The sequence below is a fragment of the Melospiza melodia genome, chromosome 3 (assembly GCF_035770615.1).
Source record: "Melospiza melodia melodia isolate bMelMel2 chromosome 3, bMelMel2.pri, whole genome shotgun sequence".
NCBI classification, from domain to species: Eukaryota; Metazoa; Chordata; class Aves; order Passeriformes; family Passerellidae; genus Melospiza; species Melospiza melodia.
Genome location: NC_086196.1, coordinates 57,920,724 through 57,934,528, shown reverse-complemented (window position 1 = coordinate 57,934,528; position 13,805 = coordinate 57,920,724). Strand labels below are relative to the sequence as shown.

Below are 13,805 nucleotides of genomic sequence, written 5' to 3'. Positions count from 1 at the left end.
AAAATTGTTACCTGAGATCATGAGAGATTTTATATCATATGTTTTTTAGCAACCTCTTATGAGATGGTAGGATCCAACAGCTTTCTCAGGTACTTGGAATGTAAAGATTTGGATAAGAGTGAGTTGAGCTGGTTAATTCTCATAAATATAGTCTGTGGATTTGCAGGGCTTTTTTTTCTTTTTTTTTCCTGTAAGGAAAAAGTACCTATCCTAGAAAAAATGCATAAATTTGTCTAGTAGGAAGCTTTTCATTTTTGTTATGCTTTCTAATCAAACTTGTGCACATGTTCTGAAGTGTAACAAAAATTGGAGAGTTCTTCAATTAGAAAGAAAATTTGAAAATCAAAAAAGGCAAATTACTACTTTTCAGAAGACTTAAAAGGAGGTTCATGCATCCCAAGGCAAGACCAGTTACTCATAGGTTATTCCTGAACAACATTTGTCTAGACTGTTTATAAAAGAGCTGCAATGATGAGAGTTCTCCATTCTCCTAAAGCAGTCTGGTCTACTGCCTTTTCTACCATATCTCTACCCAAGACATGTTCTGGTGTTTTGCTGCAGACAAGGAAAAAAACCTGAACACATCGAATGGTTGGTTACTTTTTGTTCTTGTAGCATTCAGTCAAATTTGTTCTAGTGGAGCTTGAAACCCAAAACTTTTTAGACACTTTGGGGACTCATCATTGTGTATTTTGAGTGCTGACAAAGAGGCTGTTTGTGTGAAATTTTTGAGACAACTGTCATATGTTCTACTAAAAGCTACTATTTGTTTCCAGACAAACCTCTTGTATTTGGCTACATGAGTGAAACATATTTTTAAAGTAATGTTAAATGTGGAATAGTAGATTATGGCTGGCAGTATGTTTATCGTTGTTTATTGAAACTGTGAATAAGCAGTATGACTAGGAAGCTTAGAAGTTGAAAATAGCATGTGAAACTTCCTCTTTAAACCTCACTATTCCTGCTGTTTATAGATGTGAGGATTGTTGTGCCTTTAAATGCCACTGCCACTTGAGAAATGTCACTTCAGTGTCAGAAAGTACAAAACCACCAAAGTGCTCATGCTGAGACGTTTTTGTAAATTCAATGAAATTAGATAAACCACCCTGGTATCTGAATACTTCTTGAAGGAAAGCAGACTTAATGCATTTGAAAAAACAGACCTGTTAATCTGTGTATCTGACACAGAAGAAGAAAGCACATAGAAAGATATTTTTACCCCTCGTATGTTTTTTTTTTCCCAAGCCAAGCAGGGCAAACTGAGCAGGAGGACATTAATGAGATTCTCTCATGTGAGGCTGCCCAGTAAAAGGGTTGTACATCAGTCTGTCGTTTGAAGTGATAAACTTCCAGTGAGTCCATGGTATAAGACAGCACAACAGCATGGGGTGTGTTTTTCTGCAGAGGTGTCAGGTTGGATAATGGAAGCATACATATGAATATCTTTTTTTCCCTTCCTTTAGAAACAGCAGCGTTCCAACTATTATATTTCACATAAAACACAATGCAGAGCAGAATTCTGTTAGCTGGAATTGGTCTGGCTTTGTGAGATGATCACAGGAACATGAATTGCCTATCACCTTTGTCTGCTGCTATTTCTTTCTATTGCAAATTCTGTGCTGGTCAAGCACATCTTCAGCAACTTGTACTTTTCTTGTTGTGGTGAGGCAAGGGCACTCTGGCGATAACATTCCAGGCTTCTTTAGGTGTATCTTGGCATCCACATGAAGAAGCAAACAGTTGTAGAGAAGTTGCATTTGCACATCTCTAAAGAACATATGTGCTCTTTGTTTACTAGCTCCTGTAACAGTGTAGTAGACATCATCCTTTTTCTTACAAGCTAATGAACTCGTTATGCTATGGTGTATGTCGTTTTTACATAGTGTCATGTAGATAGTGGGTCATTTGAGTTTCCCCCACCCATCACTGAATCTTCATTTTGGTATTAAATATAAATGTTCACAGAATGGGATTAACCTTTTTCTTTCTACGTAGATGTTAATGGGCAGTAAGAATAATTTCTAGTGTATGTTTTGATTGTGTATGGTCATGATAGTTTTCACATTGGTTTTTATTAAATCATAGAAGATTATTTATCAATATGAAAAGAGATACATCACAAGATAATACTTAAATGATAGTATCTTTCCACCAGCTATCAGAAAGATCAACAGATTAATTCTTAAGAAGTATCTGGATTACGTTTAGCTATTCTTTAAATTTTAGTGTTTCTGCAGTTTTCCTCTTTTTGTTCTAATGGTAGAAGCACCAACTCTGTAAACATAATGATTTTTTAAAACTATTTGTTTCATTTTCATGGAATCAATTTTGTTTGAGCTTTTTTTTTCTCTAGGACTTGTAAAGCTGCTTGTATTTAAGTAAAAAAGTGTGTGTATGAAGATACTAAAACCCCTGCAAACAATAAAGAAAACCAAATTCCTTGAATACTAGTTAGTGCCTATTTTTTACCTGTCCTTAAACCTGAGACTTGCTGGATTTCTCCTTTAAAATGATGGGGATTCCACAACATCTCTAGACAGTCTGTTTGGTTGTTTACACAGAGACCTTTTTTAGACTGAATTGCTATTGCCAGATGAAGCGCTGACCCTTCCTTTCTAAAACTTTTCTCTTGCTGGGATCCAGGTTGTCTTGTGTACATCTTGTTCTGTGTATATGGTGCACAAAAAACCCCCCCATGATTGTAATTGAATAGTGCCTGGTAGACCATAATGATTTCTCTTGTGCATGTAACACTTGCTGTATTATATCTCAGGAGAAAAAGGAAGCTTGGACTCATGGTCAGTTTTCTGTCTGGTATCTCTTTGAGATGCTTGTCATCATAACAGAATGACTAGTTAATCCCTATTTCAGATAGATTTGCTTATTTATTTCAAAAGTTTGGGGATATTTTGTTTGTGTTAGTGAATTTTATGTTATTCCTTTTGGAGCACTTATTGCTACAATCAATTTTTAATTAAATCCTCAAAAGCGCTTATAACTGCTTCTATCTGCAGACTATACTGCTGTTGTCATTTATCATCAAAGTTAATGAAAATATTGCATAGAAGCAAACTGGCAACCAATCTGAAATGCTGATTCATTCTGAATAGAGCAGTGTTGGTGATATAGTAGGGAAGCTGATTTTCAAAGAATTAAAATATTAAATCTCTTTAATTAATACAGAAAAATAAATGGCATGAGAAAGAGAAAATAGTGACTTTGGCAGAAGAGCTATATGAAGCCAATCAAATGGAATAAAAATTTTCAAATGTTAGAAGAAACAGCATTGTGATCTGGATTGTTCTGTAAGATACATCCAAGATCAGTAAATTAAATACTACACTCAATGTTCAGTAAACATTCACAGAGCCCACCAGCTGTTTAGGATAAAGGAGCTGTTAGCATGAAAGGTTAAGGGGCCTGGTGGTGTTTGTGATTTTGTTTTGGTTTTAATGCCCTCTTCAAATGTTAACCATGACAAGTCAGGAGTGATCCCACTTCCTACTACCTTTTATTTTTCTCCCCCAAACAGCTATATTTAAGGTTATGTTTCCATAGTAAGGATAGATGGAAAAAAGCGAGCAACTGAAAACGTTGTCAAAATTATATTAAGTAGTATGAAATACATGAAAGGGAGCACTGATGAGCATGGGCCTTGTAAAACTGAAGCAATTTTTCTTATGTATATACTGTTTGTGCTAAAGGAAACAAACATACAAGTAATTTCTTCAATACAGACTTTTAGCCACTTGACAAATATTCTCCATTTTATTTGTGCTGTAATCACCATGATTACATGTGCCAATTTTATGAATCTGTGTAGCAACTGAAGCACTTTTATTCATCAAATAACAAATAACAAACACCTTTAACAAAGGTCAGCACAGTTCTACTCAGCATTAGCTTTTATTTCAATTTTGGGCAACCAGTGAAGGGAGGAAAAATGGGCCTATGAAGAAACAAATATTTTTTATTAACATGTTGTTTGTGTTTACAATTCATTTCAGTGGCAAAACAGTAAATACAGGAACAGCATGTTAATGGTCTTTTAAATGTAGTTTAAATCACAAGGGACTTTAATTTTTATTTCTAAATAAGTGTTTCTACTTTTGTTTTTAGACAGAGCTAAATTTCATTCTCACAGGATTTAGATTCACTTTGATACCTGCCTAGTGCCTTGGTAAACTCAAAAGGAATTGCAAATAGCAGCATTGAAAATCAAGAAGGTAAAAAATTTCAACTGGGAAATACTTTTAAAAGATCAAGGACAGGGGTGTTCTAAATTCCTTGAACTAGCTCTTTTTGGGTTTTCATTCTCTAAGGAGTCCTAAGGGTTGTAGAAAGGAATAGATTTTCAGGGCTACTTTTATTTGGAGAAATACTGAGTTTCAAGCAATAACCAAGAAATGTTGTGCTTTCCAGCTTCTCAGCTGCAGAGGGACTATCGCTTCAGCCAAATGGTCAGAGGAAGTGAGTTAACATTTTCCATCAGAATGTCAGCTTCCTCTACAGCAAATATCACTTGTCAAAAGCATCTTTTCTCATTTTTCACAATCAAATAGGAAACACTTTGTTCAAATGCATTTGTATTTCTCTTTCTCTTTGCTGGCTGTTGAAAGGATTAATGGTTTTCTATGGATAGAGGCAAGGCAGTGGTGGTAGGACATTCTGATTTTTTGATTATTGCTGTTAAAATGAATTCCTCATTGGGTTTGGGCAATTTACTTCAACCTCTTTTGATGCATCATTTGATCTATGAGCTGGAGAAAGCAGCAGTAGTTATTATTTCATGTGGCAGAAAGACAAAAATGTGAACCTTTCAAAGATAATACTGTTTGGGATTATTTTTTTAGTGCTTTAGAACAGGTATCAATAAATCAGCATAACTGTAGTATGGGTGTCTAATAATATCTAGTTCTGATGCTTTCTTCCCTGATTAAAATTCTGTCCTCCTCTTAACCTGAAATTTTTTGTTTAATTCTCTTTGAGAGAAAATTGCTTGATTAAGGAGCATCCTTCTAGTGAACAGATGCATTTTCCAGATAAGTCCTCGGTATCTTCTTAGAGTTCCTTTTGTCTTTCTGGTGCTCAAGGAAAATCAATTATCACCTAATGTGGCTGCCAAAGGAAAATGCAACTTTCATCTCTATATACAATTCATAATTCTTCTAGACTAGGATAGAATATTTCCATGGGAAGGGACCCACTTTTATCACCTTGTCCAATTGCCTGAGCAGCTTAGGGCTGACCGAAAGTTAAAGTGTGTTGCAAAGAGCATTGTCCAAATGCCTCTTAGATGCTGGGTGCCCACCTCTCTAGGAAGCCTGTTCCAGTGTTTGACCACACCCTTAGTAAAGAAATGCTTCCTGATGTCCAGCCTGACTTTCCCTGGTGCTGCTTATGTTTTAGGGCAGGCAGTCGTTTTTGTTAGACTGGTATGGCTGGAAGTGGTTAGCCAGTTCTTCAGGTTGGAGGCAGAGATGGAATTGTCCTGGGTGGTGCTGGCTTTTGCTTTTGTATTGCCCAGCTGCTGGCGGCTTGTTGCTCTCTGTGTGCTTCTCTGGAACTCCTCACCATCTATTTAACCAGGCCTGTACTCTGTGTGCTTGTTTGTGAGCATGTTGTTGGAGACAGTGTCAAAAGCCAGTCACAGTAAATCACATCCATTATTCCACCTTCTTCTGCCAAGCAAGTCAGTGTTTTGTAGAAGCACAACTTACCCATCATAAATCCATGCTGACTGCACTTGATGACCACCTTATCCTTCAGATGTTTGAAAATGCTTTCTGGGCTAACTTGCTGTAATATCTTCCAAGGATTGAGGTGAGGCAGAGCAGCCTGTAGCTCCCTAAATCCTTCTTCTTGTGCCTAAGATAGCAGTGATGTTTTCTTTTTCTTTTCTTGTTTTTTTCCTTCGGTCCTTTTAGCAGCAATGAAGTTTATGAAGGAATAATGTGGGGAAAAACACTTTATTAATCTTTGTCAGAAATATGTTTCTATGTTTGAAGGAAAGCTTACTTATTCTTTGGAATTTTTTTCAATTTTTCTGCAACTTAATTCTTCTATGAAGTAAAATGAAAGAGTATCTTGCAAATTTACCAAGTGTGTATTTCATGTACTCAACTTGTGTATACCATGAGTTAAGAAAGCCTGGTGAAAACAGGTATCCTAGAATGTAATTTCATTTAAAGCAAAGTATAGGAAGCTGCTGTAGGAGGCTTACCTGAGCCCTTCTGTTGTAGAAGAGTGCTTGCTGGTTCTTGGCTTCACTATTCAAAACGTGAGCTAAATCTAGTGAGATGTACATAATGGAGCTGTAATTCGGGTGTATGGTTGCTAAATTAAAGAGCAGTATTGCCGTGCTGCTAAAGGCTAAAGATAGGAAATGATACAACAATGCTCCTGTAACATGTGGGTCTTCTGCGAAGTTACTCTTTTTTTGTTCCCCGTGAATGTGTCTAATTGCAGGATTGATTGGAGTTGCACCTTCACAAAAAGGGAAAATTGACTCCTGCTGAGAGTAGGTGGGGGTTTTGGTTTTTTATCAACAAACCATCTGCTTCTGTGTATACTGAACACATGTTGAATGTTTTCTTGAAAATAATGTGACAATTGAGGCAATAAACAAATCCTACTTCCATCTAATTCTGATAACACACTCAATCTATCTGCAAGTTTGATCTGATACCATCACTGACAGAATTAAAAGTCTTTCTACTTTTATTCCTCCCTGGGTTATTTTTATTTCAGGCAAACTATGATCTTACATGACAAGAATGCTTTTGTTTTAGCCATGGATTTAAAGGCGGGGGGAGGGGGACGTGAGGTGGCTTCTGTTTATCTTTTTGTTTTTCTCATTACCTCAGCTGTAACAACAGGAGCACTGTTGTAAAGATCAGCTGTGTTTTTGCTCAGGTAACTAGAACAGTTATAACTGGATAAAAATACAACTTTATAGGGTTTTTTTGTATGTAAATATCCCCTATGCTAAGACTTTAAGTGAGTCAGTGAATGAAAGAAATTCCCCTTATTTTTAAGCTGTATCACTCTGCTAATGTGAGTCTTTATTGGCTGGCACTGGCTGACATTATTTATCTGTTATACTATACCTATTGTAAATGATTATATTTTATATTTTAGGTGTAAAAATATCTAGGGGGAGATTAAGTGGTTCAAGAAGTAACGCTCTAATGGATGACAGAGACTTTCCACCAAATGATCTGCAAATAGACTCAAAGGACAGTCTTCCTGCTAACTACAGGGTGGAAAGTTTGGCATCTCATTTGATTCCTTCAGCTGATGAAAATGAAAATCAACTTGACAGTGATGGGAATGAAGTTCTGACCAGTAGTAGCATTGCTATGGGACGACAGGATAAAGGTGAACAGGATAACATCAATAATAATGAGAATATGGACAGTGGAGACTGGATCCCAAGCTGCAAGGAAAGTGAGACTGAGAGAAGATCTGTAAATGTCCATATGGACCCTCAGCTGGAGGAAAAGCCTGTCACAGAAAAACAGCCAGGTGGGAAAAGAAGTCCAAGAAGCAAAAGAAGCTCCAATAAAAAATCTAAAGGTACTTCATTAAATATTCTTTTGTTCTGTTTATTTCAGAAGTAACACTGTAGTGTAAATTTGTGAGCTAATAAGAAATCTATATTAGGTGTTGTACTAATTATTTTTGGCATTTCATCAAAGGTTTGGTGGGTTTTGGTTTGTTTTACCTTTTTTTTCCCCAGAACTCCTACTAGTCTTCAATCAGATTCAACTCTATGTGTTTTCACCTTCTGTATTTTAAACAGTGGCTGTGTAGCAAATGTGACACACCAAGTAAACAGGAGTAGAGGGAGGTACACAGTGTCAGTATGGAAACTGGGCTGGTGTCCAAATCAGAATGGACAGAAATTCTGGCATTACGGTTTTGCTCATTTGAACATCATGGTTGAGTGCAACATTTTGGTGTCCTGATCCCATGTCAACATTTGAAATCTGGCTAGGAGAACCAAATAGTTTGATCTTCCCCTACTGTTGTAAAATTTACATACATTTTTCAAAGCTTACCAGATAGGCCTAGGTTGTGTGTTTTGGGTAGCAAACTGTTTAAAAATGTGTTCCTACCAATTTTTGATTTTTCTTTAGATATTTTGGATGTGAATTGGATAAGGCAAATGTAATGTTTATTGCATGTTCTTATTTGAAATTCTTCTTCCCTTTTTGAAGGAGTGGGATTTAGTGTAACAGAATGTGTTATGTTAGGTTTTTGCCATACATTCTAAAGCTTATGTGTCATAGTGCTGTATATATTAATTAAAATCAGTATGTTTCATCCACATGTTTCTTTGAAAGAACAGCTGATTCATGTATGCTTTTTTCTATGCATTTTAAATGAAATAATTTTCAAATATCATTTTTCTCCTAAATGGCAAGTATTTTGTGACCTAATTGGAAAACTGATTTTAAGGGATTATAGACAAGGTAAAGACAGGAAAGGAAGGAAGCCTTGCATTCCGTATCTTGTACAAATAGGCAAAATCTGAAAAGAAAAATTATATTTTTTAGTAGAGAAAAGAGCATTCTGAAATCTGTTATTACAGGGAGAGTGATTTCTCAATAACTTTCTCCAGCTCTTATTAAGTAGGTTTATTTCAACTGTAGATTTAAGTTTTATTAACAGAATAATTAAAATAAGATTGGCAGAAGTAATGGAGAACCAGTCATCTGTATGATGGGAATAACAAAAACCAAGTTGATGAAAAGTTATACATTCATGTTGACATAGGTATCTGAAGCACAGTAAGAGGAAGAAAAGGAAAAAACTCACCTAAACACTAGAAGTTAAACTTGGCTCAAATTCTTTCTCCATTACTTTGTATTCCTGTTGAATGAACTCATGCAGAAATACTGGAAAATTAGCTGTCCACAGTAGATTGAAGCTTTAAGACAAAATTTAGAATCCTGAAAATATAGAGGATTTCATGGATAAACCTGGCAATGTAGAAAACCATACAAGAGAACATCCTGTCTGAAAAACTTTGTTGAATTCTTAGGAATAAACTCTTGTTACTTTATTAGTAAAGAACCCTGATTGTTAGAGAGGAAGATCAAAATATGAAATTAAATTATATCTCCCATTGTTTATGGCCTAGTATACATTTAGTAATTTTTTCGATACTCTCACATGATGTTTCTTCTGTTTTCACAAAATGCAGTTGACTGTGTCAATTTCTTGATGTTGCAAGTGTCTTTATTTTAGTGGCAATTTTCCATTTAATTTCCAGCACCAGCTATTTTAAATGATCCCTGAATATCTCATTACACCCTCTACATAAAGGTCCAAACTAGCTTTCTCCTCCTTATACCAACTCAGAGTTAAAGGAGAGAATAATCAAATAGATGGGAAGATTCCTGAGTGGGTGACAGTGGGAGCACCACACAAGCAAGCTGGAATATCAAACTAAATACTCTCATGGCATGTATTGTTGCATTTTTTATAAAAAAAATATTTTTAACTGTTGAAAAATCATGGATGAGTTACTTTGACTCATAACTAAGGAAGAGATTTATGAATATTTTTCTCTATGGGCACACCTGCTATGATTGCTGTTAAATGTTGCCATTCTAAAAAAGATGACATTTGACTTCAAAAGCACGTTGTTTGTATTCCTCTTCTTGCTAGTGACTAAAACTAAAGCAATTTATGTAGAAAATTACATTTTAGTCATCTTTGTCTACTTGTGACTTGCCTCAGCAGGATATTGGTGATCATTAAAGAAGCCAGTCTATTTCTTTCAACATGTGTATACTTTAAAAGAAAGAACAAGTACTTGTACTTGCAATGTGTCTGAAACCCTCTAAATAGTTGTTTGTGAAGAATAAAGAGTCGTAAGTTGGATTATTATCTGTTTGTATATGCTTGGGATCTGCTGAAGCTAAAATTATCCTAACTTCTCCTCTCAGTAGACTGGAATGCAAGTTTAGCAGTCACTGTACCTGGCTGAAGATCCTTCTGGTTCAATATTCTCCCCCTGACAGGGGACAACAGGGCATTTGTAGGTGAGGGTACAAGGACAAGGTGAATGTGCAGTGATTTGTTTGCATGTTCTGCTCCCCATCTGCAGCAATCTCAGACTTCCCCCAGGTGGAAATTGACAGACTGTAATACATTTATCACCTGACTTACAGTTGCTTTTTGCATCCATGTCAGTGTCCTGGAGTAGCAGTTCCAGGATTTAATCTATTTATTGTTTGAAGAAGCACCTCCTTTTAGCCCTCTTGATGCTGTAGGAAACTGAGAGGGGATGGACAAGTTTATAGCTCCTAGATCCCAATTTTTCTTGTATTCTTTTTGCATTCTCATCATAGTTTTGAATGTACTATTATTATATCTGGTTAGGGAGGACTGGTGACCAAAGAATACATGTACATTTTAACTGAAGTATTAAACATTGGTGATTATTCATTATGTTATTCCTTGTAAAGAGTTGTACTAACTTTAGTGTGGTAGAGATAGTGATTCATCAAGTTTAATCTGTTCCGATACATTTTTCTAAAAATGGACTTCAGATTATCCATATTTTCTGAAAATAAGTTCATCTTTTTTCAAAAGGTCAGTCCTGGCATAACTTAATATTGTCAAATCATTATATGATTCCTTAACATGGTAACCTGCACTCAGTCTTTTTTCCCCAAGTTAAATTCTGCAACATATGCTTTTTCTGTAAATTATTCCACTTATTTTTTATAGCAGCTTGAACGTGGAGGAAGGAAGGAAGTGTTTGGGATGGAATTGGTGTTGAGGGAAATAAACTATATTAATATAAGATAGTCAAATTACATGATAATTCGAGTAATGTTATTTAATTTAGGATTGTATACCAAACCAAACTAAACAAGATTTTGACCTTGCTCACTTGAAGTTGTATCTTTACCAAAATTTTATCTCAAAATCTCTGCTCTTAAAAGTGAATAGTTTTTAAATACTTGCTGGTCTTTTTTTCTTTTTTCTTCAGTAGTTCTTGAATGAATCAGTCTGAAATAGCTTTCTGTATTGGGTACCAAAGAATGTTTAAAAAAAGAAATTGCCATATGTTTTCTGTACTAGAAACTTCTGTTACTGGTGACTTAAGATAGTGCTACTGAATATGAAAATTCAATTTATATAAAAAACTAGAAGGCAACATCTGTAATTTTATTTTGATAGCAAATCACTCATACTTGCACCTTGGATTCATCCTCAGGTGGGTAGCAAAGAGCATCTTAATTTCATATACTTGCAGTACTGAAAAAGAGAAAAACCTGAGGCATACTGAAAAATGAGGGGTTTTATTCAGAAAGTGTGTCAGCATTTCATCTCTTCTAGGCAAATATGGGGCTGCTTCTGTGAGCTGTTGGGGAAATTGAGAGAAAGTTTGCTTCTCTCCATATCTTAGGAGACATTGGCACACCCAACTGGGTGTAGAAGGGGTCATTGAAACATTTGTGAGTCTGGCAGAGCAAAAACTCGAACCTGGCTCTTTGCCACTGACCTGCTGAGTGCTCTGGCCACTGACTGATGTCTTCTGTGCTTTTTTGCACACATTCTCATAAAGGATTTGGTTCCGTTCTGGGGTGGAGCAAATATCAGTGCTTTATAAAGTGAAAAAAATTAATCCTTCCTTATTAAAAAAACAGAAATACATGTAAGATACCTGATCTATCTGCTTTGGACAGTAAGATTGATTGATTCCTGGAAAAAGTAGAGTGCTGTTTTCAAGCATGGGGGAAAAATAAATAGTGATCCTAGCCCATCACATCTTTATGGTGAAATAGCATTACTAAGTGTTACAACAAAAATTCTTTGTTGTAGTGCTACTAAGGCACAGATATTGTCTTGTGTTGAAAATCAAACAAGTTAGAATTAACCCACATAACTGTAAAGCCTCACTTTCAAAATCAGGGAAGAAATTTTAGGGCAAGATTTGAGTGACAGCTCAACCATATGTACAAATAATAATGCAGTTTATGAACTGTGTTAGCAACGGTATCATGAAAACAATAAAATTAAGGTTTTTCATGAGAGTTGCTGTTGAGCATGTTGCAGTCAATGTTCATGTTCTGATATGACAGGTGATCATTAACTGCTAGTAAAGTGCAGCTTGAAGTTTGGTTTCTTTGTTTTTCTGAGAGAAAAGCTTTGCCAGAACACGAGGACCCTCTTTTCTGGTTTCATGATAATGTGCTAAACAGGAAGCTGTATTTTTAAAGAGAGCCTTAATTCCATCTCTAGAAGTGTTTCCTGGCTTGTATCTTGCATCCAGTTGTGTCTCTTGTTGCTTTTGGCCCACAGGAAACCCAAATAAATACCGGAAGAACAGACATGTGCATTCATTTTGAAAAAGCAGTGTTAAGTTACACCCATATTTTTTCTGGCAGTAAGCCCTGTGAAAATAACCACCCACAGAGATTATTAGTAGTCCTCACTTGGATAGTTTACTAAATAAAGAGTTTAAATAATCAAAAATAAAATGGTGAAGCATTCCATGGACAAGCTAATGCCTTTCTTAGGTCCTAAATCTTAAACCTGAATCATTGTTATTGGGTTTCAGAGGCAATGAAAGCAAAGGGGTCTGAAACAGAGTGCCCAAGCTGAGGACACAAAGATACTTGAAATAATAGCCTCAGCTGTCCATCTTTCAAAGGATAACTTGATTTCAGAAAATGTTGATTGGGGAACATTACTCATCATAATTTGAGTTTATCAGAAGTTTATTGTGCACATTTCTATGGCCAAATTCTCTAAATTGTTTTAAACAATTGTAGCAATCTTTTAAAGTATAGTCTTATGCAAGTGTGTGAAATTCAATGTTTTATGGAGAATTAAAAAGGAGTTTATTAACTGTTGGAATGAGCTGTAGTCTTCTGATTGCTCCTAAGACTGTGTTTTATAGCAAGCTGTAATTTATTGCTCTCTGATCTTTGTGAGACACTGATCCAGTCAGTTATATGGGTAGTTGATTTCTCTCACTGCTGCTGTCACTACTACTACTCTACACTTCTTTGTTAATCTCATTTAACATTTTCTCATAACTATCATCTTCATGATCAAAATACATAAGTTTTGCATTTGTAACAATAAAATGTAGGATTTGCATCCAGAAAGTGGTTTTTTTTCCTGTGATATTCTTGTACTGTTATGCTTTACATTATTTTTCATATGTCCACCTGAATGCCTAATTTTTTTTGACTTCTATAAAGCTGGAGACAGGCAACAGTGAGCTGCCTGGAAATGTACCATGGAGAACCTAGTTTTCTGTCTAGCAAGAAGTTCCGGGATCTAAATTCAGTTTATACTTCCTTGTGTCATTGTTGCCAACACAGATCAGCACCACTGCCTCTTTCCCTGGACACTCAAAGAACTATCCAGCTCTGTAGGGGGTTCTTCCTTCTCACTCAGCAGGAAAATCCCCTTAGACATCTCTCTCCTATAACAGAATCCCACACTGGCATCACCTGCTTCTTTCTATCCTTTAAAGATCCTGCAGTCACTGTGAGGAGCCACTCTTTCACCATATAAAATACAGGAATCCATTGGATTGTCCTTCCTCCCTTGTCTGTCCATCCCCAGGACACCTCCTTGTCTGAGGTCCTTGGCAGGAGCCAAGAGACAAACTGAAAACCTCAGTCGTGCTGCCCTCACCTACCTGCTATTTGCCCTTTTTGAGCAAAACTGCATTCTAAGCACTTCTAGGTCATCCTGGTCTCTTATTAGTAACTCTGTATAACACTTTCTAAGTGTTTTGATTATTTTTTTCCCATAAGTGAAAG

At 36.0% G+C, this 13,805-nt stretch overlaps 1 protein-coding gene across 3 annotated transcripts in view; it reads left to right on the top strand.

Moving 5' to 3' along the window:
* Positions 1-13,805, top strand: part of CNST (consortin, connexin sorting protein) — a 46,786-nt gene that overhangs the window by 6,592 nt on the left and 26,389 nt on the right. For 2 of the 3 annotated variants that reach the window (XM_063151900.1, XM_063151899.1), the window contains one exon: positions 7,141-7,578. In XM_063151900.1, coding sequence (XP_063007970.1) covers positions 7,191-7,578 — 388 coding nt within the window. In that variant the 5' untranslated portion in view covers positions 7,141-7,190. Of the gene's footprint in view, positions 1-4,603; positions 4,659-7,140; positions 7,579-13,805 lie in introns of those variants that run through there. The other variant, XM_063151901.1, reaches the window with a different exon arrangement.